Source organism: Piliocolobus tephrosceles, chromosome 8 (assembly GCF_002776525.5).
Source record: "Piliocolobus tephrosceles isolate RC106 chromosome 8, ASM277652v3, whole genome shotgun sequence".
Classification (NCBI taxonomy): Eukaryota; Metazoa; Chordata; class Mammalia; order Primates; family Cercopithecidae; genus Piliocolobus; species Piliocolobus tephrosceles.
Window position 1 is genome coordinate 8,826,332 of NC_045441.1, and position 26,791 is coordinate 8,853,122.

The following is a 26,791-nucleotide window of genomic DNA, read 5'->3' on the forward strand; positions in this document are numbered from 1 at the left end:
CTGGGCTACAGAGCAAGACTCCATCTCAAAAAAAAAAAAAAAAAGAATTATATAGAGTTGAAGAATGCCTTCCATAGGCCCATTAGGAGACTCAACACAGTTGAAGAAAACATGAAACTTGAAGGTAGGTAAACAGAAATTCCTGAAACACACACACAAAAAAAAGAGTGACAGAAACAGAACACAGCATCCAAGACTGATGGGAAAACATCAATATCAAATCAAGAAATAATGGCTGAGAATTTCCAAAATTTGTGAGACACCAAACCAATCCAAGGATCTCAGAGAACACTGAGCAGGAAAAATTCTTTAAAAAGAAACTAAGCTTATTGTACTCAAACTAAGCTTATTGTATTGATACCTGGTAGTTATTACTTACCAAATACACTGCCCAACATCTCCAGATGATCTGTTATTTCTGAAAGTTTCCTTTGTTACATTTCTTACTTCAGAGAGATGAACTTTGGTCAACTTTCCTCATCACTATACTAAAAATCCTGCCCAAGGAAGAGCTTATTTACCGTATAGGCTTGGCTTCATGCTATGGTTAATGCTGCAGTCAGTATTCTCAGAAAGAAAGGACTGGTTCCATTTTACCTCCATCTTTTGTTTCCTGTCAGAAAACCTACCATACCACCAAGTACACCTTCTCTACACTGCCTCCGATGTTTAAGTAATTTTAGAATTCTGTTGAGACTATCTCCCTTTTTTGGTATGATGAATCTCGTCCTAAATTGCATGCCAAAGACTTTGAGAACTGAACTATGGGCCCAGTTCCCATGTCCCAGACTGGCCTTTCATTACCCACACAATGAATGGGTTAAATTGCTTGGCAGGTGACAGTCCAACCATCACAAACAAGGAGGATTTCCCAGGGGGATTTTATTACTTGCAATAAGTAAGGAGGACACTGGGAATAATTCCCCAAAGCATTGCCTCCCTGAGCAACGGTGCAAACATGGCTTTTATTAGTCTGGTTAGCTGAGTCACTGTATGTACAGGTGGAGTCAAGGCAGTGCAGTCCCAGTTGTCGGTCATGCTTCTACATATGTCACATGTATAGAAAATGGTTAATAAGCTCCTCCTTGGGCAGGATTTTTAGTATAGTGATGAGGAAAGTTGGCCAAAGTTCATCTCCAACTCAGGCATCTCTGGGTCCAATTGGTCTTTGTTTTTCCTGGGCTGAGCTTCTTCCTGGAACTTTTTAAAACAAAAATTCAAGATATAACAGTTACAAGTGGGTAACTTTTTCACCATGCATACCCAAAAACCCAAGGACTCTGGGTTACACTTTAGGTGGCACCCATGTGGGACCTGTCGGAAGAGTACTACAAAGGCTTTGAAAACTGAACTGACATTGGAAACACAACCTCAGAAGGCTGGTCAAAACTTATGACTTGAGCCCGAATGGGTTAATTACCTTTTAAAACATAAATATCAAGATCCTCCACCAAACTTAACCAAGACCCAGAGCATCCTAATGACGTTCAAAATGTCCGGGATACAATCGAAATTAATTGGCATGTGAAGAACCAGGAAAATCTCAACTCACGTTGGAAAAAAAAGTAACAGATGCAGAATGTAAGTTGCCACACATGTTATCAAGACTATAAAGCAGCTATTCAAATGGAAAGTTAAAAAGTCTCAGAGAAGTAATAGAAAATATAAAGAATAGCCCCATGGAAATTTTAGAATGGGAAAATACAAAAACCATCATCACATCATATCCAGGGTACATGCTGTCAATATTGCTTATCACTGTTGATGTTAACCTTGATCACCCAGCTGAGGTAGTATTTGACGGGTTTCTCGCCTGTAAAGCTATTCTGCCCCCTTTCCTCCTATTTTACTGTTTAGCGGGAAGTCACTATGTGCAGCCCATGCCTAAAAAGGGAGTAGCTGGTGGGCACGGTGGCTCACAGCACTTTGGGAGGCTGAGATGGGTGGATCACCTGAGGTCAGGAGTTTGAGACCAACCTGGCCAACGTGGTGAAACCCCATCTCTACTAAAAACACAAAAATTAGCCAGGCATGGTGGCGCACGCCTGTAATCCCGGGTACTCAGGAGGCTGAGGCAGGAAAACTGCTTGAACCTGGAAGGCAGAGATTGCAGTGATCATGCCATTGCACTCCAGCCTGGGCAACAAGAGCAAAACTACATCTCAAAAGAAGAAAAAAAAAAGTGAGTAGTTATATTTCACCTCCTTGCGGTGGAGTATCTACATTCTTCTGCATAAGAAATTTGTCAGTTATCTCCTATTTATTCAATTATTTATATTATGAACTCATTGATTCTTGTTTTATACTTTGGGTTATAATCCAATACTACGTTGTTTATTTTACTGCTGAGATTATTCCTGTGTTGGCCACTGGGAGCTTTTTCAGTTGACACCTGTGTCCCTTTGACAAACTCCTGTCATTTTGTGGGGAAGAGGGAGTAGCACTTTCTTACCTTCTACCGCTACAAAATCCTCCAGTATTATCTTGTATTTCTCTTCCCTAACCCTAACGTCAATAATTCGCATTTCTCTAATGATAAATGATGTTAAACATCTTTTCATGTGCTTTCTTATTATCTATATATCTTCTTTGATCATTACCAAGGATGGGAAGGGTAGGGGGAAAAAGTGGAGATGGTTAATGGGTACAAAAAATAGAAAGAATGAATAAGAATTAGTAGTTGATAGCACAACAAGGTGATTATAGTCAAAAATAATTGTACATTATAAAATAGCTAGTATAATTGGATTGTTTATAACAGAGGCTAAAAAGGCTTGAGGTGATAGATACCCCATTTACCCTGATGTGATTATTACACATTGCATACCTGTATCAAAATACCTTGTACAACCCATAAATATATAACCTACTATGTACCCATTAAAATAAAAAAGTTTTTAAAAAAGAAATAATGCTGAGACAACTGAATATCCACATGCAAAAGATAAAGTTTGACATTTATCTTACACCATACACAAAAACTAACTCAAAACCAACCAGAGACCTAAATGTAAAAGCTGAAACTATAAAACTCTTATGGAAACATAGGCATAAACCTTTATAGCTATGAATTAGGCAATCATTTCTTAGGTAATACACAAAAATCATAAGCAACAAAAGAAAAAATGGATGTTAGACTTCATCAAAATTTAAAGCTTTTGTGCATCACTATCAAGAAAGTGAAAGACAATCATAGAATGGGAGAAAATATTTGTAAATCATACATACAATAAGTATCTAATACCCACAATATATAAAGAGCTCTTACAATGCAACAACAAAAATACAAAAAAAAAAAAAAGCCCTAATTATAAATGGGGAAAGGATTTGAATAGACATTTCTCCAAAGGAGATATACAAATAACCACTAAGCACATGGAAAATGTTCAATGTCATTAGCCATTAGGCAAGTGCAAATCAAAATTACAATGAGATACCACTTCACACCCACTAGGATGGCTAGAATTTAATAGATAAATAAAAAGTGTTCCCACATTGCTGATAGGAATGTAAAAATAGTGCAGCTGCTGTGGAAAACAGTTTGTCCGTTCCTCAAAAGTTGAAACGTGGAGTTTCCTTATGACCCAAACATTCTATTCCTGGGTATTCAAGAGAACTGAAAACATATGTTCACACAACCCTAAAACTGAGGCCAGGTGTGGTGGCTCAGGACTGTTGTCCCAGCACTTTGGGAGGCTGAGATAGGCAGATCACCTGAGGTCAAGAGTTTGAGACCAGCCTGGCCAACATGGCAAAACCCTGTCTCTACAAAAAATACAACAATCAGCTGGGTGTGGTGGTGCACGCCTGTAGTCCCAGCTACTCAAGAGGCTGAAGCAGGAGAATCGCTTGAACCCAGGAAGTGGAGGTTGCAATGAGCTAAGATCACACCACTGCACTCCAGTCTAGGTGACAGAGTGAGACTCCATCCAAAAAAAAAAGTGGTACACATATGTTCACAGCAGTGGTGGTCATAAGAGCCAAAAAATGGAAACAACCCAAACGTCCAGAAACTGAAGACTGTATAAACAAAATGTGGCCTATCCTTAAACAAAATGTGGTATATCCTAACAATGGAATAACATTCAACCATATAAAGGAATGTAATACCGAAACATGCCACAACATGAGTGAACCTCAAGTTATGCTCAGTGAAAGAAGCCAGGCATGAAAGACCACATATTGCATGATTCCATTTGTATGAAAGAGTAGGAAAACCAATAGAGACAAAACCATACGATGGTTGCATATTTTGGGTGACAATCAGAGGTTGACAGTAACATGAGGGAGTAGGGTTTTTTTAAGTTGATGAAAATGTTATTAAATTGGTAGTGTTGATGGATATACAACTCTGAATATACTGAAAGTTATTTAATTGTATACTTTTGTCTCTGGTAGAGGGTCATAACTGCAAGTTGTCCAGGTTCTTGGCATTTTGAACAAGGAATTGGACAAAATGCCTAGCAAAGCAAAGAAAGAATGAAGCAGAGATTTATTGAAAACCAAAGTACACTCCACACTGTGGGAGCAACCCGAGCAGCGGCTCAAGGGCCCGGATACAGGATTTCTTGGCTCCAAATACCCACTAGAAGTTTCCCATTGGCCAGTTCATGCTTTGCAGAAAGCAACCAATCAGAGGCTAGGGTGAAATTACAAGGTTGCAAAGGAAGACTTATCTGCAAACAGCCTGATTTTTTGGGGACAGGCAATTTCCCATCTGCTGTGATTCCTTCCACCAGAAAAGGTTGTGGAGGGGGGTTGCAAAGGGAGTAGCCTCTGGTCCTTTTGTTACTTAGGCATGGAAAGTTAGGGTTTTCCTTTCGTTTTTGTCCTAGGAAGTCGGTGTGAAATAGCCTTAGGTTCCTTGCCTCCAGACCCTATTCTCCTGCCTCACTTTAAGTGGATAAATTACATGGTGTATGAATTATATCTCAATAAAGCTGTTTTAAAAGGGGTGGTATAAGGAAGAATTCCAAATGATGCCATTTGCATTTTTCCTTGGTCACTTTGGCTGGGCTCTGGCTACAGTGGATGAGGGATTCTTCTGAAGAACTTGTGTAGCAGGAAGAAAAAAAATTTTTCCTAGTTATTGTGAAAGTGTCCCTTGGGAACCCCTAACTTACTTAGGAATAACTTGGGATTCAGAAAGAGAGGAAAAAAAAAAAAAAACACTAGATAACTGCTTTTGTTGAGAATTTCAGGGCAAGAGAAAACTAAGAAAAGGGGGCAGCATTCTGTTTAAAAAAAAAAAAAGAAGAAGAAGAAGAAAAAGAAAGGATAGAACACTGTCCAACAGAAACGACTTAAGAGACTCAAGAAGGCTGATATTCAGATTCCAATTATCTGCCGAATCACACTGTGATGTCAGCCTCCCTTGCTGTTACTCCCAAATCAGCAGTAGAACACTAGTGCCTTTTCTGTGTGGCATTGAGGGTTATGAACTTAAAAAGTAGGAACCTGGTCCAGCATATGAGTTGCTGCTGTGCTGGAGACAATTCTAACAGCTGCAACGAGAACTGCGGAAATGAAGAATGAGAATTGAGCAGAAATCAGAGCTATCAGTGATCAAGGGGGCCTAAGCCCCTGAATTCACGGTAATCTTCCTTAAGGATATGGCTGGGCAATTGAATAAATCTCTAGATATTAAAGGACACTGACTTATATATGCTTGAAGCCCATAGTTTCTGGCTTATGACATATGCTGCAGCTCTGAGGGGCATTCATTTACAAAACTTTGATGATAAGGGGAGCAGAGAATGTGGAAAAACAGAAAAGAGGTAAATGAAGCCACCGAGACAGGAAGGGGCATTATCTTCAGCAACAGGAATGCCAACAGGAAGCAACATCAAATATTGATGAGAAATGCTCATCAATATTTATTGAGCAGGGCAGAGGAGAGACACAGTTCAGGGAGGCTTCTGCTGGCTGACTCTTGAACCAAGCCCATAAAAATTGTGATGCTGACACCAGAAAATTCCAGTGAAAAGGCACAGTCAGGAAATGCTTTAGACTACACAGCCCACAGGGCCCTTAGAGATCCTTCAACAGCCTCTAATTTGTCACAGACATGAATCCCCACTCACTGGATGTTGGGAAGAAGATTCAATCATAGGGTTTCCTTCAGGCAAGCCAGGTGTCTTTATAACTCCGCAAAGTAGAGAATCAAGAAGAAGCTGAGATTTTTCCTAAGTGGAGAGAGACCTAAATGGAAGTTCAGGAGGGACAACGGACAGCACTCTTGTCCTCGTTCACTGGAAGGAACCATCAAGTTGATGGGGATGGACATTGCGATAGATTTTGAGAGCAAGAGAGAACAAAGAAAAGGGTTGGGAGTGGCGGTCAGAACACATATGCCTAGAACCTGGTTACCTACTTTGTAACATGGAGAAGTTGTACTTCCCAAAAAGGTGAGGGACCTGCCCCGGGAGTAGATCATCAGGACACAGACATCAGTGACAGGAAGAGAGGGTGTCCTTCTCACCTGCCTCTTGAAACTGCTCTTTGGTTTCCACCACTGGGAGGCTATCGGTTGCTTCCTTGTGTCTTCTGGTGCTCTCTGAAGTTGGGAAGCATTTAGAAGAGGAAGATTTGTGCTTCCAGGTCCTCCACCATCTCCCCAAACCCAGAAGCACAAGTTCCAGAAAAGTAAACAAGAGACAGAACCCACTGACTCCAAACATAGTCTTCAGGAAAATGGTCTTCTCAGAGGGGCGGGACAGATTGCAGGTTATACTACTAAGGCAAGGCTCTCGGCGACATGCAAAGGAGCTGGGCATCTGGAACCCATACAGGTGGTACTGCAACCCCAAGGCTGTCCCCTCCAGGACAAGCCGAGCCCCGAGCTGAGCCACATAAGCCCAGAGCAGCCTGAGGCTTCCAGCCCCTGGGACATCTGTGTTGCCCTCCCCTCCCTGGATCAGGGTCTCCTCCTCCTTCCCCTTTCCTGATAATTCCCAGTGACAGATCACGTGATACAGAGTGAAACCCATGTAGAGGGCGCTGGGTACAGCCACCAAGATGACCTGGAAGACCCAGAAACGCAGCGGGGAGAGGGGGTGGAAGGCATCAAAGCAGGCAGCCTTGCAGCCTGGTTGCTGGGTGTGACACACGAATTCACTCTGCTCATCGCCATAGACTCCAGGCCCACTGGCAGCCAGCAGCACAAGGCGGAATCCCAGGAGCACGGGAAGCAGGAGGCGCCCCACGGGGGTGGAGTGCCGGCTCTCCTCCGCCAGCAGTCGCCGCAGGAACCTGCCACACATCCTGTTTTGGAGCAGAGGACAAGGGATCAGTGTTGCTCACTGTCCTGCAGGGGGAGCTCCAGTCCACCTTGTCACTTCTAATCCTTCTAATCCAAGGATCACTGAAGGCAAGCTTTTTTATTCCTCTTCAAGTATCTAACTGATTAAATACAAAGACTCTGATCGCACCTCTTTACTACTTAATGAAATCATCTATGAAATAATAATAGTGAGTGTGTGTGGTGTGGCTCTCTCTTCTGTCCTCCCCTTCTGTACTGCTGGAGTGGAGAGGAACTCTCAGGTTGGAGAGATCAGGATACATCTTCATCTGTCTCTTTCCCTCCTTCCCTCTCACTCTCCCTTTCCCAAAGGCTAAACGTAAGAGAGTAGACTGGGATGTTTCGTTAATTTTCCTTTGAAAGCTATTGCTTCCCTAGCTGATGGCTGCCGGGCCTGGTGCTACTAACAGCATCATCTTAAGCAAATCAGTGCTGATGCTGAGAGGGAATGTGCTTCCTCTTGCTGTCTTCTTTTCTCTGTCTCCATGCCCTTGGATTATCACAGGTGTGTCTGGATGTCCTCTCCTCCCATCACAGTGGTAAAGTTGAGAGGTAGTTAGGTTATGGGGCTAGATGTGATGGATGAAATGAACAGACCAAGCATCGAGGCTTGCTTTAGTCTGAGGATCTTAGGCCTTACAAGCTGAGGAAGAAGAGAACATCTGGAAGGTAACCCAGCAGAATTTACCAGAAGTATGTACTATAGGATTTGGGGCCAGAGCCAGAACTGACAAGATAGAAATTCAGATTTTGACCCCCACTTGCCATTGTTCCTTGGGCATATATCTCCCTCATGGTGACAGGTGACCATGATCAAGGATAGGTTTCAGAAATCCCTCTGTTCCCCAGCCAAAATACCACAAGGCTACAAGCCCAAGTTCACCATCTTTATATTTGTCCTAATCAGCTGCCTTCCTCAATGCCCAGCGGCTGTTTCAAACCGTCCCCATTTAGCCTAAATTCTCACTCATCTGCTTACCCTCACACCCGGAAGACCATGTGGTATGGTCTGAATGATGATCAAGATTCATATGTTAGAACCTAGTACAGTAGTCCCCCCTCTTATCTGCGGTTTCACTTTCTACAGTTTCAGTTACCTACAGTCAACCGACGTCCAAAAATATTAAATGGAAAATTCCAGAAATACAAAATTAATGTTTTAAATTGTGTGCTGTTCTGAGTAGCATGATGAAATCTCACACCATCCCACCCAGGATTCACAAATCATCCCTTTGTCCAGGGTATCCACGCTGTAGACGCTCCTTGCCAGTTTGTGACTTAATCATCATTTTGGTTATCAGATTGACTATCAGTGCTTGTGTTCAAGTAACCATTATTTTACTTAAGAATAGCCCCCAAAGAGCAAGAGTAGTGATGCCAGCATATTGTTACAATTTTTTTTTTTTTTTTTTTTTTTTTTGAGACAGAGTCTCGCTCTGTCACCAGGCTGGAGTACGGTGGCGCAATCTCGGCTCACTGCAATCTCTGCCTCCCGGGTTCAAGTGATTCTGTTGCCTCAGCCTCCCAAGTAGCTAAGACTATAGGGGCACACCACCACGCTGGACTAACTTTTTGTATTTTAGTAGAAACAGGGTTTCACCATGTTGGCCAGGATGGTCTCAATCTCCTGATCTTGTGATCCACCTGCCTCGGCCTCCCAAAGTGCTGGGATTACAGGTGTGAACCACCACGCCTGGCCACAATTGTTCTATTTTATTAGTAGTTATTGTTGTTAATCTCTTACTGTGCTAATTTGTAATTAAACTTTATCATAGAGATGTACATATGGGGAAAAAACCATAGTATATGTATTTGTACTATCCACAATTTTGGGCATCCACTGGACGTCTTGGAACATATCTCCCACAGATAAGGTGGAAGTGCTGTACTCAGTGTGATAGTATTAAGAGATGGAGCCTTTACCAAGTGTCTTAGTCCATTTTGTGTTGCCACAAAGGAGTACCTGAGGCTGGGTGATTTATAAAGAGGTTTATTTGGCTCACAGTTCTGCAGGCTGCACATCTGCTTAGCTTCTGTGGAGGGCTTCCATACTGTGTCAAAACATGGCAGGGAAGGTCAAAGGGGAAGAGGGACCAAACCCAAGGGACATCCTGGCTTTACAACAACCCACTCTTGAGGGAACTAATCCATTCCCTCGAGAACGAATCCAGTTTCACAGGAGCAGTAACCCACTCACTGCCACAAGAATGGCGCCAAGTCATTCACGAGGAATCTGCCCCCAGGACCCAAACACCCCCCACAGGCCCTGCCTCCCAACACCATCAAACTATAGGGATTAAATTTCAACATGAGATTTGGTGGGAACAAACAAACCATATCAAACCATAGCAAGAGGTGATTAAGCCTTGAAGGAAGAACCTTCATGAATGGGATTAGTGCTCTTATAAAAGATGCTCCAGGGAGCTCCTCCACCCCTTCCCACTGTGTGAGGATACACAGGAGGTGCTATCTAAGAGGAACAAGCCCTTGCCAGACACTGAATCTGCTGGTGCCTGGGCCGTGGACTTCTCAGCCTCCAGAATTCTGAGAAATAAATACCTCTTGTTTATGAATTACCCACTCTATAAAGTATTTTATTATAGCTGCCCAAACAGACTAAGACACCACGAAAACCTCTTACTCCAAAGAGAAAATAGAGACACTGATGTGAAGCCCCACAGATACTACTTTCTCTTGTCTTAATATTTACTTCCTTGTCTAACATCGCAGAGAAAGAAGTGGACCTACAGTTACCCAGCTCTACCGTCCCTTCCAAATTTGTGTCCTTGGGTCTCACCTTTCCTGCTTCTTCAAGGATTTGTTCCCCAAATTATCTTCCCTGTAATTCGGACTTGTCCTGTGGTCTCAGTCAGAAAGAAGGATGGGTTGAGATGCATCCCAGGGATGATTCTAAGGGTCTCAATTGACCAGAGAAATATGTCGTCATCCACCAACTGCAAGACACTATATTTTGAGCCATTAAGAGTCACAGTTTGGGCCGGGTGTGGTGGCTCACGCCTGTAATCCCAGCACTTTGGGAGGCCGAGGTGGGAGGATCACAAGGTTAGGAGATCGAGAACGTCCTGGCTAACGTGAAACCCCGTCTCTACTAAAAATACAAAAAAAAATTATTTTTAATTTTTTATTAAAATTAAAATCCGAGCGTGATGGCAGGCGCCTGTAGTACCAGCTACTTGGGAGGCTGCGACAGGAGAATGGCGTGAACCCAGGAGGCGGAGCTTGTAGTGAGCTGAGATCCGGCCACTGCACTCCAGCCTGGGCGACAGAGAGAGACTCGGTCTCAAAAAAAAAAAAAAAAAGAGTCACAGTTTGAGTTCATCTAGGTTGGTCACGCATCCTCCCTCAGTCGGCCCCATCTGTGAGGATACCTGCAGCCCTGCCCTGCCTTGTAAGTCTAGGGGGTCCCTGGATTTAGGGAAAGCATCCCCAGGGCTCTGAGGGTTTCTGTCCTTCCTCTCTTGAGAGTTATCAGACTAGATGATCATTAGGTAAATTCTCAAGTCTTGCTGTCAGCCTTGTTGTATTTTGAAGTGCAGGTCCAGTACCCTCTAAACACATTTCTAGCACATTTCCAGCAGACCTGGAATTTAACACAGGGTGACTCTGACATATTTCAAGGGTCAGGGATTCAAATCATTTCCAGAGGCCCTATCTAGTGTCTCCTTTCTTTCTGTCTCTCCCGTGCCCACCCCAGGCCCATGAAGAGACACCTAAATCCTCTCGGAGTCTCTCAGAAACAAGCTGAAGTCTCCAGAGCTCACCACAGAGCTTTGGGGTTTTGGAAAGGAGAGAGGGGCAAGGGTAGAACAAAAGGTCTTGCCTAGGGCCCCTAGGTTTGGAGCTCTCATATCTAACCCTAAGCACCCTTCCTTGTCATTCACCTGCCTTCACCTGCAGCTGTTATCGCCAAAACAATGCTTATGTCCCATGCTTTCGGGGCCTCCTGGAGGGTTCAGACAAAAGTGCCCTTTCTCTCCCAAAGTCTGCATATCAAAGGGACCTCCCTATATGATAGCCTTCTACCTCCTTACCCCCTGCTTTTCTGGGACCCTGTGGTCTCTCCGATCTGGTCCAGGTGTCCCCAGCTCACCTTTCTCTTTTTCTAAGACCTACATCCTCCTCTCACCAACAAGTCTGCAGCTTTGCCCCACAGTGGACAGGGCCCCCAGGTCAAACTTCAGGGCCTAGAGAGCTGAGGCTGAGAAGGAGGGGGTGATGTACCAAAGCCCCCAGCTCAGCATTGTTGGAAAAGCTCGGCTGAAGGGACACCGCTGTCTCTAAGAGTAGAGAAACAGCTTGCAAATAAAGTTGTCTGGGAGGTAGCAGAATCAGAGCTCTGTCAGGATTTTAGTCAGCGAAGCAACATCTGTGAGCTCAAGAGTTGGGAGAGGAAGGAAAGGCCAGAGTTTGGAGAAATTTTCTAATATCCGAACAGATTTTTGAAATTCCATCATGATTTTGGTATGAATTTTTCTTATCATCTCTTGGGAGAAAATGTCCAGGATTCTGTTGGTGGCAGAATCCATGTTGAAGAGTCAAGGTATGAGGGAGGGAATGCCCACCCCATCTGGCCTGGAAACCCTTCTAGATGCTTTTATCCAGTGTGGCCACAGAGCAGCAACACTGGCATCACCAGGCATGCAGAATCTCGGGCCATATGCCAGGCCTCCTAAGTCATATCTGAATTTTGATAATATCCCCAGGTATGATCATGTGCACGTCAGAGTTGGAGATGCCTCTCGAGAACCCAGAGCAGCTCCCCACCACCACCACCACCACCAGGCGCTGAGCCAGCCCAGCGGCTCTCTGTCCCTGCACTCACCCAGCGGCTTTCAGCAGAAGCATTCACAACAGGGGAGAGAGGCGGAGAGAGGAGTCCTCAAGCTGGAGCCTGCGGGGTCCCACTCTTCCCTGGCCCAGCCTCCTGCCACCACCCACTTCTTTTTCCTCCCCTTTTCATTCCTGGCAGCCTTCATGAAGGGGAAAAGAATTGCAGCTGGAGCAGCAGCGGGCCTGCCGTTAAAGAATGAGTTCTGCAGAATAACCCTCTGTTGTTGAGGGTGAGGGGTATTTTTGAAATGAACTGAAACAGGGATTTTCAGATCATCTGAAGGGGGAGAAATGACTTCAGTGTGCTTCCAGCATTGGGGCGTGCAGGCAATGACAGATAGAATAAAACCCCCCTGCTCTCCTGCCCAAAGTACCCAAAGCACAAGTTTACCCACAGAAGAATGTGTGTGTGCACGCATGTGTAAGTGTGTGGGTGTGTTTGTATGTCTTTGTGTATTTGTGTGTGTTTGCTTCATTTCCTCAGGCAGCCTCCATCCCAGAATTTGTGGTGATCTCAGGGTGTCCTCTCCTCTTGGCTGGGAGAATAGCACAGGCTCCCCGCCACAGCATGATGAGAATCTGCTCCACATCTCTTCAGGAATCCAGAGAACCCAGACCCCTCTCCATCAAGCCCAGGAAGAACCGTGACGCCTGTCCCCATGGTCATTCCTAGCGCCATCGCTACAGCCAGGATTCTCTCCAGAGATACCGTCAAGAAGGAGAAGCAGCACAATGAGGAGAGTAACTCACAGGGCTGAGGGAGTGCGCAGGGAGGGACTGGTGTCCTGTGTTCAAGGTGACAACCATCAGGGTCAATGCTGGACTTTTCACAGAGGAGATGCCAGAGGTAACCTCATGTATTAGTCCGTTTTCACGCTGCTAATGAAGACATACCTGAGACTGGGCAATTTACAAAAGAAAGACGTTCAGTGAGGCCGGGTGCGGTGGCTCACGCCTGTAATCCCAGCACTTTGGGAGGCCAAGGCGGGCAGATCACGAGGTCAGGAGATCAAGACCATCCTGGCTAACACGGTGAAACCCCCTCTCTACTAAAAATACAAAAAATTAGCCGGGCGTGGTAGTGTACGCCTGTAGTCCCAGCTACTCAGAGGCTGAGGCAGGACAATGGCATGAACCCGGGAGGCGGAGCTTGCAGTGAGCAGAGATCGCGCCACTGCACTCCAGCCTGGGTGACCAAGCGAGACTCCGTCTCAAAAAAAAAAAAAAAGAAGACTTACAGTTCCACATGGCTGAGGAAGCCTCACAATCATGGGGAAAGCAAGGAGGAGCAGCAAGTCATGTCTCACATGGATGGCAGCAGGCAAAGAGAGAGCTTGTGCTGGAAAAACCCACCTTATGAAACCATCAGATCTCATGAGACTTACTCACTATCACGAGAACAGCACAGGAAAGACCTGCCCCCATGATTCAATTACTTCCCACCAGGTCCCTCCCACAACATGTGGGAATTCATGATGAGATTTGGGTGGGGACACAGCCAAACCATGTTACTTCGATTCCAGATACTGCCCCTCACTAAGGCATAAGGCTTAGTCACAACAGTCCTTGCCATTCATGAGAACAACCACTTCCTGGGTGCAAAACATCCTCATAACCTAGGACTGAAACAGACGTCCACCACCCAAAATCCTATTGCCAGATGGCCTTCCTTTCCTCAGATCCTCTCCAGGACTCTGGTATCTTCTTGTCCAAAATATCTGCTGCCAGCAATTGGCTCTGCAGGACTGTGGTCCTAATTCTCTGGTGCTCTCCAGGGATTCAAAGAGGGGGTCTTGAGAACATTCTCCAGCCAGTGAAGCTTCTTGACTGAAGGGGGGCTGTCCTAAGTGCCTCTGGGAAACCTTGCAACCTTCCTATGATTCTCATGATTCCCAGAATGGAGCAGCCTGCAGAGCATCCTAAGAGAAACTAAGGTCCAAAGAGAAAACTTCTGGACACCTCTCTCTAAAGCAAAGGGAAAAAACAGCACAAAATAGCATATATCAAAAAATCATCTGGCCGGGCACGGTGGCTCAAGCCTGTAATCCTAGCACTTTGGGAGGCCGAGACGGGCGGATCACGAGGTCAGGAGATCGAGACCATCCTGGCCAACCCGGTGAAACCCCGTCTCTACTAAAAAATAAAATTAGCCGGGCGAGGTGGCGGGCGCCTGTAGTCCCAGCTACTCAGGAGGCTGAGGCAGGAGAATGGTGTAAACCCGGGAGGCGGAGCTTGCAGTGAGCTGAGATCCGGCCACTGCACTCCAGCCTGGGTGACAGAGCGAGACTCCGCCTCAAAAAAAAAAAAAAAATCATCTTACTAAAATTACATTGAGAGCTTATATAAATTATAAGATAATTCTAAGTGCACTGATATGTAAACTTAGCAAAGACATGAAAAGACCATTCATAGAAAAGGTCATGCAAAGCCTGTAAATGTTTAGTCCAGGTAGGAATCAAAGAAATAGTAAAATAGCAAAGAAATACTGTTTTTATCCACTTGTCACAGACTAGTTTGGTGTAAAGTGATCATATCACACTTTTTTTTTTTTTTTTTGAGACGGAAAATCGCTCTGTCGCCCAAGCTGGAGTGCAGTGGCACAATCTCAGCTCACTGTGACCTCCACCTCCCAGGTTCAAGTGATTCTCCTGTCTCAGCCTCATGAGTAGCTAGGACTATAGGCACATGCCACCATGCCCGGCTAATTCTTGTATTTTTAGTAAAGATGGGGTTTCACCATGTTGGCCAGGCTGGTCTCAAACTCTTGGCCTAAGTAACCTACCCGCCTCAGCTTCCCAAAGTGCTGGGATTACAGGCTGAGCCACCGCGCCCGGCTGTATCACACTTTATAACCTGGGCATGCAGGCCAATTCCAACATCTTCTGTTCGTCTTCTGGTGGTCTTAAGATTCAAAGAGCAGCACCCTCAGCCCTTGCTCTTGGGGAGAACGCATAGCACACCTGTCTCCAAAAGTATCTTCTCTCTTGGCTGGTCAAAGTGCAGTGGTGTTTTCAATCAATTTATCACAACCAGTTACAAATTTCTTTGTTCCTTCTCTACTCCCACTGCTTCACTCGACAAGCCTAAAAAAAGAAAATAAATTAAAAAAAAAAAACAAACAAAGATATCTTCTCTCCAAAGTTAATTCTCTCTCCCTGTAATTTCCAACAACTCTGCCATTTTATACAACTTTGATGTGAGTGTAGGTTTTAAGAGTAGCTTAACCATTATTTATTTATTTATTTGCTTTTCCTTTGCAATGTTGCATCTCAGACCAGCAGATCACTTTGGAATGTGATATGGGTTATATTTCCTAAACATTACATCTCAAAATCCCAATCAAAATTTCCAGTTTAACATCCTGTTTGACTAACATTATTCAATGCTTAATAAATGATGGATTTTTTCTTTTTTTTTTTTTTTTTTTTTGAGACAGGGTCTCACTTTGTCACTCAGCTGGAGAGCAGTGGTATGAACACGGCTCACTGCAGCTTCGATTTCCCAGGCTCCAGTGATCCTCCCACCTCAGTCCCCCAAATAACTGAGACTACAGGCATGCCCCATCATGCCCAGCTAAGTTTTGTAGTTTTCATAGAGACAGGGTTTCTCCACATTACTCAGGCTTGTCTAGAACTCCTGGCCTCAAGCGATCTATCCACCTTGACCTCCCAAAGTGCTAGGATTACAAGTGTGAGCCACCATGCCCAGCCTTGAGTTAATTTCTGTGTATGTTGTGAGGTAATCTCATTCTTTTGCATATGCATATCCAGTTGTCCCAGCACAACTTGTTAAAATGACTGTTCTTTCCCAGCTGAATTATTTTGACACTCTTATCAAAAATAAATTGGCCATAAATTTAAGAATTTGCTTCCCAGCTTTCAATTCTATTCCACTGATTGAATTTATGTTTATGTATATTGCTTTTCTTTTTCAATATTTTTAATTTAGTTTGGGTCTTTTGTAATTCTGTTTGAATTTTAGGATCTGTTTGTCAATTTCTTCAAAAAAGGAGGCTGGAATTTTTATAAGGATTGCAATGAATCTTTTATCAATTTGAGAGCACCACCATGTTAACAACATTAAATCTTCTAACTATAAGCATGGAATATCTATTATTTAGGTTTTCTTTAATTTCTTTCAACAATGTCTTGAAGTTTTCTGTGTAGAAGGCTGGCACTTCCTTGATTACATTTATTTCTAAGTATTTTGTTCTTCTTTATGCTATTGTAAACTCAACCATTTTCTTAATCTCTTTTTGTATTGTTTATTGCTAGTGTATAGAAATAGAATTGATTTTAGTATATTCATCTTGTATCCTGTGATGTGGCTGAACTAATTTATTAATTTTGGTAAGTTACAAAATTTATTAATTTTGGTAAGTAATTTGGTAAGTGGGTTCCTTAGGATTTTCTCTATACAAGATTACGTCATTTTCAAACAAAGTTTTATTTCTTCCTTTCTAATCTAGATGTCTTTTTTCTTGCCTAATTGCCCTAAATATAACCACAAGTACTAGCTAGGTGTTGTTGAATAGGCATGATAAGATCACACATCCTTCTCTTGTTCTTTTTTTTAGGAGGAAAGCTTTCAGTTTTGTATATGTCTTTTATGTTTACCTATGTCATTACCTTTACCGCTGTTCTTTATTTCTTCATATGGACTCTTACTAGTATTCTTTCATTTCAGTCTGTAGGACTTCTCTTAGTATTTTCTGTAGGGCAGTTACGCTAACAATAAATTCTCTCAGTTTTTATTATCTAGAATTGTCTCAATTCATCCTTCATTTTTGAAGGATACTTTTGCTGGATGTAGAATCTTTGACTGACAGCCCATTTCTTTCTGCTTTTTGAGTATATCATTCCACTGTCTTCTGGCCTCCATGGTTTTGAGGAGACATCAGCTGTTAAAATTATTGAGGATCCTTTATCTTTAATGAGTTGCTTTTCTCTTGCCACTTTCAAGATTCTCTCTTAAGTTGTTGTTGTTGTTGTTGTTGTTTTATCTGGTCTGTAGCTTTTGACAGTTTGATCATCATGTACCTAAGTGTGGATGTCTTTGAGTTTCTCCTGCTTGGAGTTTGTTGATATTCTTAAATATATTGACCAATCATTTTAGCAAATGTGATACATTTGCAACTGTATATCTTCTCCATGGAAACGCTATTTTCTATTAGCCATCTCCACAGATCCCTGAAATTCAAGGCCCTTTGGCCATAATTTCAACCTTCCTGATTATTATAATAATTATAACTACTTTGCTTCTGATTATTAAGTGCTGCCAAATAGCTTCTGCTGATTCAAGATCCTATCATTCCTATTGCTGTTAGGGAACCAGTGTATCCAGTATATAAGAGCATCTGCTGTCAGCCTCCGTCTACAGAGAATGAACACTACTGAGATTCTTATGGCTATTAAACTCCTCATCACCAGCACATTCATTATTGCTTTGGTGAAAATGAGTATTATCCAGAACTTCCCAAGGAATAGAGTCTGGCAGTGGATTTTCCAATCTTTTGTTATAGATTGATTCTCCCACATCCGTTTCTCTGAGAACTGTGAACTCTTTACTCACAATTTTCCATATGAGTTCTGACATCTCAACTTTATTAGTAGAAGCTCTTATTTTTTTCCAACTTTCAAAAAGCCACCCCGGTATCATTTCATATCAACCTCTTAAGAATAAACTTGCTAGGGTGTTAAATCCTGTGTCTCATAAGAATGCCCTATATTGACAAGCTTCTGCATCCAGCTTTCTATTTTTAGTCCCTTCCCTTTGATCCAGGATCTTCAGAATCTTCTCTCTGATTTACTTTCCTTGCTCCTGATGACACATGTTGTCCAAGTCTTGCAGCTCCTTTAGTATCTAATCCATCCCTCTCTTTAGTAGTCAAGTACTTCCCCAATTGGGCCATGCTACGATTTGATTTTTGTTATGGGTCTAGTGGCCAAAGGGGGAGGTGCAACATATCCTGAAGGGAGCCAGCATTTTCTTACAATGAATTTGTCTAATGTAAGACTTTTGTACGGTTTTCAAGCAAGAGTGGGCCTCTATCTTCCAATAAAAAGTGTGCGCCACTTCTGCAGGTTCAAATGGTCCAGAATAATCTGATGATCCAAGGACCTCAAAGGGCATCTACCTAATATCACCATCCCAAGTCTCAGGGTCTTATTCTTTCCTATTGGGATCCTGGTTTTGGTACTAGAAACTTCCCTAGGCTGAAAAATGTGAACTTCTCTGTAGTTATGCCACTCTTAAAGTTAAATATTCAGCCTGGCCTCTCTGCCTTCAGGCAACAAGAGATAAGGATCTCTTTAAATGTTGCCAAGGAGGCATTGTAACTCTTACATTTTGCTTTAAATTGATTACTTGTCCTGAGACTTTCATTTTTTTCTCTTTAAGGCATCACTGAAGTTCAGTAATAGCCACCTAATTCCATAGTCCTTCATTTTATTTTATTTTATTTTATTTTATTTTATTTTATTTTATTTCATTTCATTTCATTTTTGAGACAGAGTCTCGCTCTTGTCACCCAGGCTGGAGTGCAATGGTAAGATCTCAGCTCACTGCCACCTCCGCCTCCCAGATCCAAGTGATTCTGCTGCCCTAGCTCCCCAGTAGCTGGGATTCCAGGTGCCCACCACCATGCCCGGCTAATTTTTGACTTTTTAGTAGAGACGGGGTTTCACCGTGTTGGCCAGGTTGGTCTTGAACTCCTAACCTCAGGTGATCTGCCCACCTCAGCCTCCTAAAGTGCTAGGATTACAGGCGTGAGTCACCACGCCCAGCTCCATAGTCCTTATACTTGCAATTTGTCTTATATCTCTTAAATGCCAGACACATTGCATCAGCCAGTGAATTTAATTCCACCTGTGTCTTAGCCAGGTTATTCTGAGTAAAAGTCTTAACAGTTGCACTGCTAAAGCAAGTCAGAAACTATGCCTGCCGTCAACATGGCTGTCCCCATTGCCAGAGGACTGACAGGTGACCCAGCCCTAGAATCCCATCCTCATATTTTGCTTCCTAGGACCGCTCCTGGTACCCACTGTCTTAGGTTTGATTCCTTAGAAGCAGAACTTAAAAGAGATTTGAATACATGTGAATATTTTAGGCTGGACTCACCGGTAAAAATCTCTAAGGAAATATAGGAAGCAGAAAAGGTAATGTTAAAAAAAAAAAAAAAAAAAAAACTGTGGAAAGATGTGATCTCAGGTAAGGTTTGAACTTGATCTTATCCACAGGGGGCCCTGAAGCATAAATCATACCACAGATTTTATCCACTTGAGGTAAAAGGGCTGGTCTTTTGTACTCCAATATCATTCAGTCATTGGCATTGGGATGCCATGGGGGAGAGGAGGAAATCATATTATCCCAGGTGAAACCATCCCTTTAGAAAAGGAGAGAGTTCATAAGCCAATAGTAGCCAACATTAACAACAGCTTGTGAGTGGGCATGCCAGCCCAGAGAAGGACATCTAGGCAGGGCACCAGCAGTAGATAAGAATGACAGTAGCTTTCTTGTTGGAAGCAATACAAGCTAGAAGACAGTGGAAAAACATGTTTAAAGTAATCAAAGGAATAAATTGCCAATGTAGAATTATATACCCAGCAAAAATATTCTTCAGGCCAGGCACGGTGACTTACACCTGTAATCCTAGCACTTTGGGAGGCTGAGGTAGGCAGATTGCTTGAGCTCAGGAATTCAAGACTAGCCTGGGCAATATGGTGAAACCCTGTCTCCACAAAAAAAAATAAATAAATAAAAAGCCAGGTGTGGTGGCACATGCCTGTAGTCCCAGCTGCTTGGGAGGCTGAGGTGTGAGGACAGCTTGAGCCTGGGAGGTGGAGGTTGCAATGAGCTATGATCACACCACTGCACTCCAGCCTGGGTGACAGAGTGAGACCCTATCTCAAAAATATTTTTTTTCAAAAGCTGAGGCAAAATAAAACTCTTTAAGATATATAACAGTTGGAAGAATTCATCTCCAGAGTTAATAAAAAAAAAAAATATGCACCATGATAAATGGTAAAGGAAGTCCTTTGAGCTAGAAGAATTTGATACCAGATAGAAACCTGGATCTACGTTAGAGAATAAAGAACACCAGAAGTGGTAACTATGAGGGTAAATATAAAGATTATTTTTGTCATTATTTAAATTGTTTTAAAGATAATTGATTGCTTAAAGTGAAAAGATAGCAATGTATTATGGGGTTTATAGCATATATTGAAGTAAGATATATGGTAACAATTATATAAAAGCCAGGATGGAAGAAATGGGAGTATACTGTAAGGTTCTTACAATGTGTGAAGAGTGGTATAATATCAATTGAGGTAGACTAATAACATGAAGATACAAACCATAAGCCCTAAAATAACCCAAAAAGGGTTATAGTTAATAAGGTAAATATGGAGATAAAAATAGAATTATATATAAACATATGCTCAATCCAATAGAAGGTAGTAAAAGAGGAAAGGGGGAACAGATCAAGCAGATGGCACAAACAGAAAACAAATAGCAACATTGAGAGGTTTAAACCTAACCTACAAATCATCACATTAAATATAAATGATCTAACCATTCCAATTTATAGGCAGAGATTAACGTATTCACTTACAAAGCAAGACCTAACTATACACTGCCCAAAGATAACTCACTTTAATTATAAAGGTACAAGGTTAAAAGTAAAATAAGAGAAAAATAGACCATGCTAACACTAATCAAAAGTAACCTACAGTGACGATATTAATATCAAAGTAGATTTCAGAGCAAAAAATATTACCAGAGATAAAGAAGACATTTGATTGTTACAAATGAGTCCGTTTATCAAATCCTAAACGTTTACACACCTAATAACAGAGCTTCAAAATACATACAGCAAAAACTAATAGAACTACATGGAGAAATAGACAAATTCACAAAATAGTTAAGGAGCCAAAACCCATCTCTCAAAAATCGATAGGACAAGTAGGCAGAAAATCAGCAAACAAATAGAAGGCTTGAACAATACTATAAGCCAAATTGACCTAATCAATAAAATTGACAATAGAACATTCCACACAACAACACATTGTTGTCAAGGGCACACAGAACATCTACCAAGATAGATCATGTTCTACACCATAAAACAAGTCTTGATACATGTAAAAGGATGTAAAAGGATTTCAGTGATACAAAATATGTTCTTTGATCACAATGGAATTAATAGTCATGGTTTCAGTGCATATATATATATGTGTGTGTGTGTCAAAACATCACATTTTACACTTTGTGTGCAGATTTTTGTATGTTACACTTCACTAAAAAAAAAAATTATAAAGACCATGAAAAAACAAGCCTTGTTATCAGGGATATATAAAGAACTACAAATCAATAACAAGGATAAACCTAAGAGAATATAGATGAAAATCGTGAAAAGGCACTTCACAGAAGTGTTTATGAGGGTAAATATAAAGATTATTTTTGTTATTATTTAAATTGCTTTAAAGATAATTGATTGCTTACAGTGAAAAGATAACAATGCATTATGGGGTGTATAACATATATTGAGGTACGATATACGGTAACAATTATATAAAAGCCAGGATGGAAGACATGGGAGTACACTGTAAGGTTCTTATAATGTATGAAGAGTGGTAATAGACAATAGTTGCCAATAGACAAATGAAACATTTCCAGAGTCAACCCTTCCCCGCTCTGCAAAATCACTTCTCAAAAAGGAGCCACAGGCCAGGCGCAGTGGCTCAGGCCTGTAATCCCAGCACTCTGGGAGACTGAGGCGGGCGGATCACCAGGTCAGGAGATCGAGACTATCCTGGCTGATGCAGTGAAACCCCGTCTCTACTAAAAAAATACAAAAAATTAGTCAGGTGTAGTGGAGGGCCCCTGTAGTCCCAGCTACTCAGGAGGTTGAGGCAGGACAATGGCGTGAACCCGGGAGGTGAAGCTTGCAGTGAGCCGAGATCGCGCCACTGCACTCCAGCCTGGGCGACAGAGCAAGACTACATTTCAAAACAAAAAAAGAAAAAAAAGAACGAGCCACAGTCAGGTGTGCTCAGCACATTTTTGCTCACAATACGTGATTATATCCTTGGAAACCAAGAGTTGTGACCCCACCATACTGGGTTACACAGATGGTCTAGCCAGAGTGACCAAAGTCCTTGTCTAAATGTCTGAAGTGGGAGTGGAAAGTGGGGAGCTGCCTAGGACCCAGGAAAGAGGGGGCATTTTTCAGTTACATGAGTTTCTCCTGATTGCTCAATGGCTCCATTTATAAATGTCCCTAACCCCAGGTCAGTGTGGGTATCAGGGGAGGAGACTAGAGTTGGTAATGGGGACTCGGGGGATGGGGATTCTGCCTAATTATTTCTAAGCTTCTAACAGCACCCTAAAGCACAAAGACAAACTTCTCTTTCACAATTATTTTCTGAGGATTAATGCCAGAAAAGAAGCCCCCAAGGGTAAAGGGAGCTCACATTCCACTTCTTTATTCTACCAACAATGCCTTCCTTGTCTCTCTCCTTCCCACCAGACAAGACCAGCCTCCTCCCACAGCCATACATTGACAACACGTGCCAAGGCCTAGGGCAACAGGGCACCCAAGGTGAAGGGATCACCCAAGAATAGGGAGTGGAGAGAAATGTGGAAGCTCAGCACCTCTGTGCCTCAAGAACGATGATGAAGTGGCCTCATTTGTCTGGGGTAACACCCAAGATTCATTGCCTCACGCCCAGGAAATCAAGAAGGCGGAGACACACAAGGAGGAGTTTAAGACTGGAGGTTTAATAGGCAAAAGAAAGAGAAAAGAGAAAAGCTCTCTCTCCTGCAGAGAGAGGGACTCCCGGGTGGGTCTTCCGGTCTTGTGGTGAAATGCACAAGAGTTTTATAGACAAGCTTGAGGAGGCAGTGTCTGATTTACATAGGGCCTGAGAGATTGGTCAGACCAGATGTGTCATTTGCATAGCGCGCCAAGAAATTGGCCATCTCACACTAGTATTTTATCATGCGGGTGAGATCTCCACTTGGCCAGCGCCATGTTGCCTGCTTTTTTACTGTACACGTGGCGACAAAGGAAAAGGAAGAGGGAACCTCCGTGTTGAATATACCTGGCTTCCAGGTATCCTTTTTCTGTTGGCACAGCTGCTGGCATTTACCTATGCAAGATTTTAGCTTGCTTATCTATGCCTGCAGCTTGATTTTTCAGGCTGCTTTTTGTCACCCCAAATAAAGAAATTATCTGGGGGCTGCTTTTTGTTAAAGGGTAATCTTACCGCGGACTCTCTTAACCTCACTATCTGCCTAAATAATTTCTTTCTAGCTCCTGTATCAATGATAGAAGGGATCTTTCTTCTCTCTCCCTCTTTTCTGCAGTTGGGTGCATCTACCTGGTTTGGGGGAGAGTGTGCGACACAAGGAACACAGGTTGAGAAGGAATCAGCAGAAGAGAAGTTTCAGAACTAAAAACAAAGCATCTTCCGCAGAGTCAGATATATCAGCACAGGGCCTGCCATACTGTGTGACCTAGAGAAAGGGAGCAAAGCCAGCCTTGGGCCCATCATTACCCAGAAATCTGGAACAAACAAACCTATAAACTGGTGAGGTCTTAAGAGTGCACAGGTTTTAAATCTCACTTAAGTCTCACTTTATCACCCAGGCTGGAGTGCAGTAGCGAGATCTTACGTCACTGCAACCTCGACCTCTGGGCTCAAGTGATCCTCCCATCTCAGCCTCCTGAGTAGCTGGGACAACAGGCACACACCACCATGCTTGGCTAATTTTTTTTTTTTTTGTATTCTTTTGTAGTGCCGTGGTCTCACTATGTTGCCCAGGCTGCCTGAATTTTCTAATAAATTTTCCTTCCTGTACATTTTTTTTTTTTTTTTTTTTTGGAGACGGAGTCTAGCTCTGTCACCCAGGCTGGAGCGCAGTGGTGCGATCTCAGCTTACTGTGCAACCTCTGCCTCCCAGGTTCAGGTGATTCTCCTACCTCAGCCTCCCAAGTAGCTGGGATTACAGGTGCCTGCCACCATGCCCAGCTAATTTTTATATTTTAGTAGAGATGGGGTTTCACCACATTGGCCAGGCTGGTCTTGAACTCCTGACCTCAGGAGATCCACCCACCTCAGGCTCCCAAAGTGCTGGGATTACAGGAGTGAGCCACCGCACCCGGCCTCCTCCTTGTACTTTCTAGCATATAAAGGCAAGTCTTTCTGCCCATGCGAGCATGCAACACTAGAAGGCTGATAGGAGAGAAAGGCTGGATGTGAAGAGCGTGTGGGCAGCTCTTGACCCCAGTTGCCAGGTCCTCCTTCTTGACTCCTTGCTGCCCCACAGTGGGACTCTGCAGTTGACCGCCACCTTAGAGTCCTCTACATTTTCAAGTCCTTACTTAGTGACTTTCTCTACACCAGAATGTTTAGGCCCAGTGAAGTCCTCCCCAGGTTTCAGGCCACTACCCACCCCAACAATCAGGCCTTCTTCCACTACAGTTTTGAATACAGAAAGCCTGAGTCTCTGGGATCCTGGAGCCAGGTGGTAGGGATGGAGGATAGGAGAAGATCCAAGTTCAGAAAGTCAGGAAAGAAATCTTGTGGGAATGTGAATTAATTCAACCGTTGTGAAAGACAGTGTGGTGATTCCTCAAAGATTTAGAACCAGAAATTCTGTTTGACCCAGCAATCCCATTACTGGGTATATACCTCAAAGGAATGTAAATAATTCTGTTATAAAGATACATGCACATATACGTTCATTGCAGCACTACTCACAATAGCAAAGACATAGAATGAACCCAAGTGCCCATCAATGGTATGCTGAATAAAGAAAATATGCTACATATACACGATGGAATACTATGCAGTCGTAAAAAAGAATGAGATTATGTCCTTTGCAAGGACATGGATGAAGCTGTAAGCCATTATCCCCAGAAAACTAATGCAGGAATAGAAAACCAAACACTGCATGTTCTCACTTATAACTGGGAGCTGAACAATGAGGACACATGGACACAGGGAGGGGAACAACACACACTGGGGCCTGTCAGGCGAGGGCAGAGGTTGGGAGAGAGCATTAGGAAAAAGAGCTAATTCATGCAGGGTTTAACACCTAGGTGATGGGTTGATAGGTGCAGCAAACCACCATGGCACACGTTTACCTATGTAGCAAACCTGTACATCCTACACTTGTACCCAGGAACTTAAAACAAAGCTGGGTACAGTGGCTCACGCCTGTAATCCCAGCACTTTGGGAGGCCAAGGCGGGTGGCTCACCTGAGGTCAGGAGTTCAAGACCATCCTGACCAACGTGGAGAAACTCTGTCTCTACTAAAAATACAAAATTAGCCAGGCATGGTGACACATGCCTGTAATCCCAGTTACTTGGGAGGCTGAAGCAGGAGAATCACATGAACCCGGGAGGCAGAGGTTGCAATGAGCTGAGACCATGCCATTGCACTCCAGCCTGAGCAACAAGAGCGAAACTCCATCTCAAAAAAAATAAAATTAAAATTAAATAGAAAAGAAAGAAATCTTCATCGTGACTTTGGAAGACATCGTAGACTCTGCCAAGGGGAGAGAGGGCCAGTGCACTGAGGACTATGGTTGGAAGGTAGAAACATGCTGTTTTCACAAGCTCATGGAGCAGCCCCAAGCAGGTGTGAAAAGGAGGATTCGCAGGAAGAAAATATCAAAGCCCTGAAGGAGAAATCAAAGGTAAAAGTAGAAATGCGCAGACTTTTCCCCATTCCCCCACCCTACAACACATCTGCTTCCTCCTTCCCCATCATTCCCTCATCTTCTCTCCAGGCCTCAGCTCACACAGGAAGTGATAGCAGAGTCACTTCTTATCCAGGCACCCCTGACCTCTCACCTCCACACCGACTCATCTGAGGATGATCCCTCTTAGAAGGTATCAGACTTAGGGCCGGACGTGGTGGCTCATGCCTGTAATTGCAGTGCTTTGGGAAGACGAGGCAGGAGGATGCTTGAAGCCAGGAGTTCCAGACCAGCCTGGGCAACAGAGCAAGACTCCATCTCTACAAAAATTTAAAACTTAGCTGGGCATGGTGGTGTACACCTGTAGTCCCTGCTATTTAGGAGGCTGAGGCGGGAAGATCACTTGAGCCCAGGAGTGAGACTGCAGTGAGCTATGATGTCACCACTGCACTCCAGCCTGAGTGACAGAGCAAAATCTTGTCTCAAAAAAAAAAAAAGAAAGAAAGAAAGAATCAGAATGGTGGCCCTGCTAGTCACTACCTGCTTGACAATGAGCAAGTAACTTAATTATCTAGGCTGCATTGCATCAATGAGTTGTGAGAATTCAGTATAGCAAAACCAGCCTCTATGGGTTTCCTGAGGACAGGGAAGGTGTGGCTCTTGAACTGCCCTGAAACCCCTTTGCCAAACACAACGTTCGGCATTTAGAACTTGCTTGGTAAGTAGAGTCCATAGTTTGCAGTCCATGCTAGCTACTCACAAATTGTTGTTTTACTTGCCATAGTCTGTGAGAGCTGCATGGAACCCTAAGGAGCTACTAACCCAGCTGACCCATGCGGAAACTGACTCAGACTAAGTGATATGTACAGGCCATATGGACTGCCAGACACAGGGTAAGACTAGACGCTGGTTCCTCAGACCAGGCGAAGCGTTG

The 26,791-nt window shown here is 43.3% G+C and overlaps 1 protein-coding gene across 1 annotated transcript; it reads right to left on the reverse strand.

Moving 5' to 3' along the window:
• Positions 1-865: 865 nt before the first annotated feature.
• Positions 866-26,780, reverse strand: GJC3 (gap junction protein gamma 3). Its single transcript, XM_023197207.1, has 4 exons — positions 26,642-26,780; positions 22,677-22,890; positions 6,482-7,369; positions 866-1,200 (listed from the first exon to the last, which is right to left on the reverse strand). Exons 3-4 carry the CDS (start codon positions 7,260-7,262, stop codon positions 1,142-1,144), a joined length of 840 nt encoding a protein of 279 aa, XP_023052975.1. The 5' UTR covers positions 7,263-7,369; positions 22,677-22,890; positions 26,642-26,780; the 3' UTR covers positions 866-1,141.
• Between the last annotated feature and the right edge of the window lie 11 nt (positions 26,781-26,791).

Excerpts from the sequence above, each read along its gene's own strand:
- GJC3 (XM_023197207.1), bottom strand. The coding sequence starts at position 7,262 with ATGTGTGGCAGGTTCCTGCGGCGACTGCTGGCGGAGGAGAGCCGGCAC. Across the intron at positions 1,201-6,481 it reads AGAGCAGTTTCAAGAGGCAG|TTCCAGGAAGAAGCTCAGCC; the intron begins GTGAGAAGGACA and ends TGTTTTAAAAAG.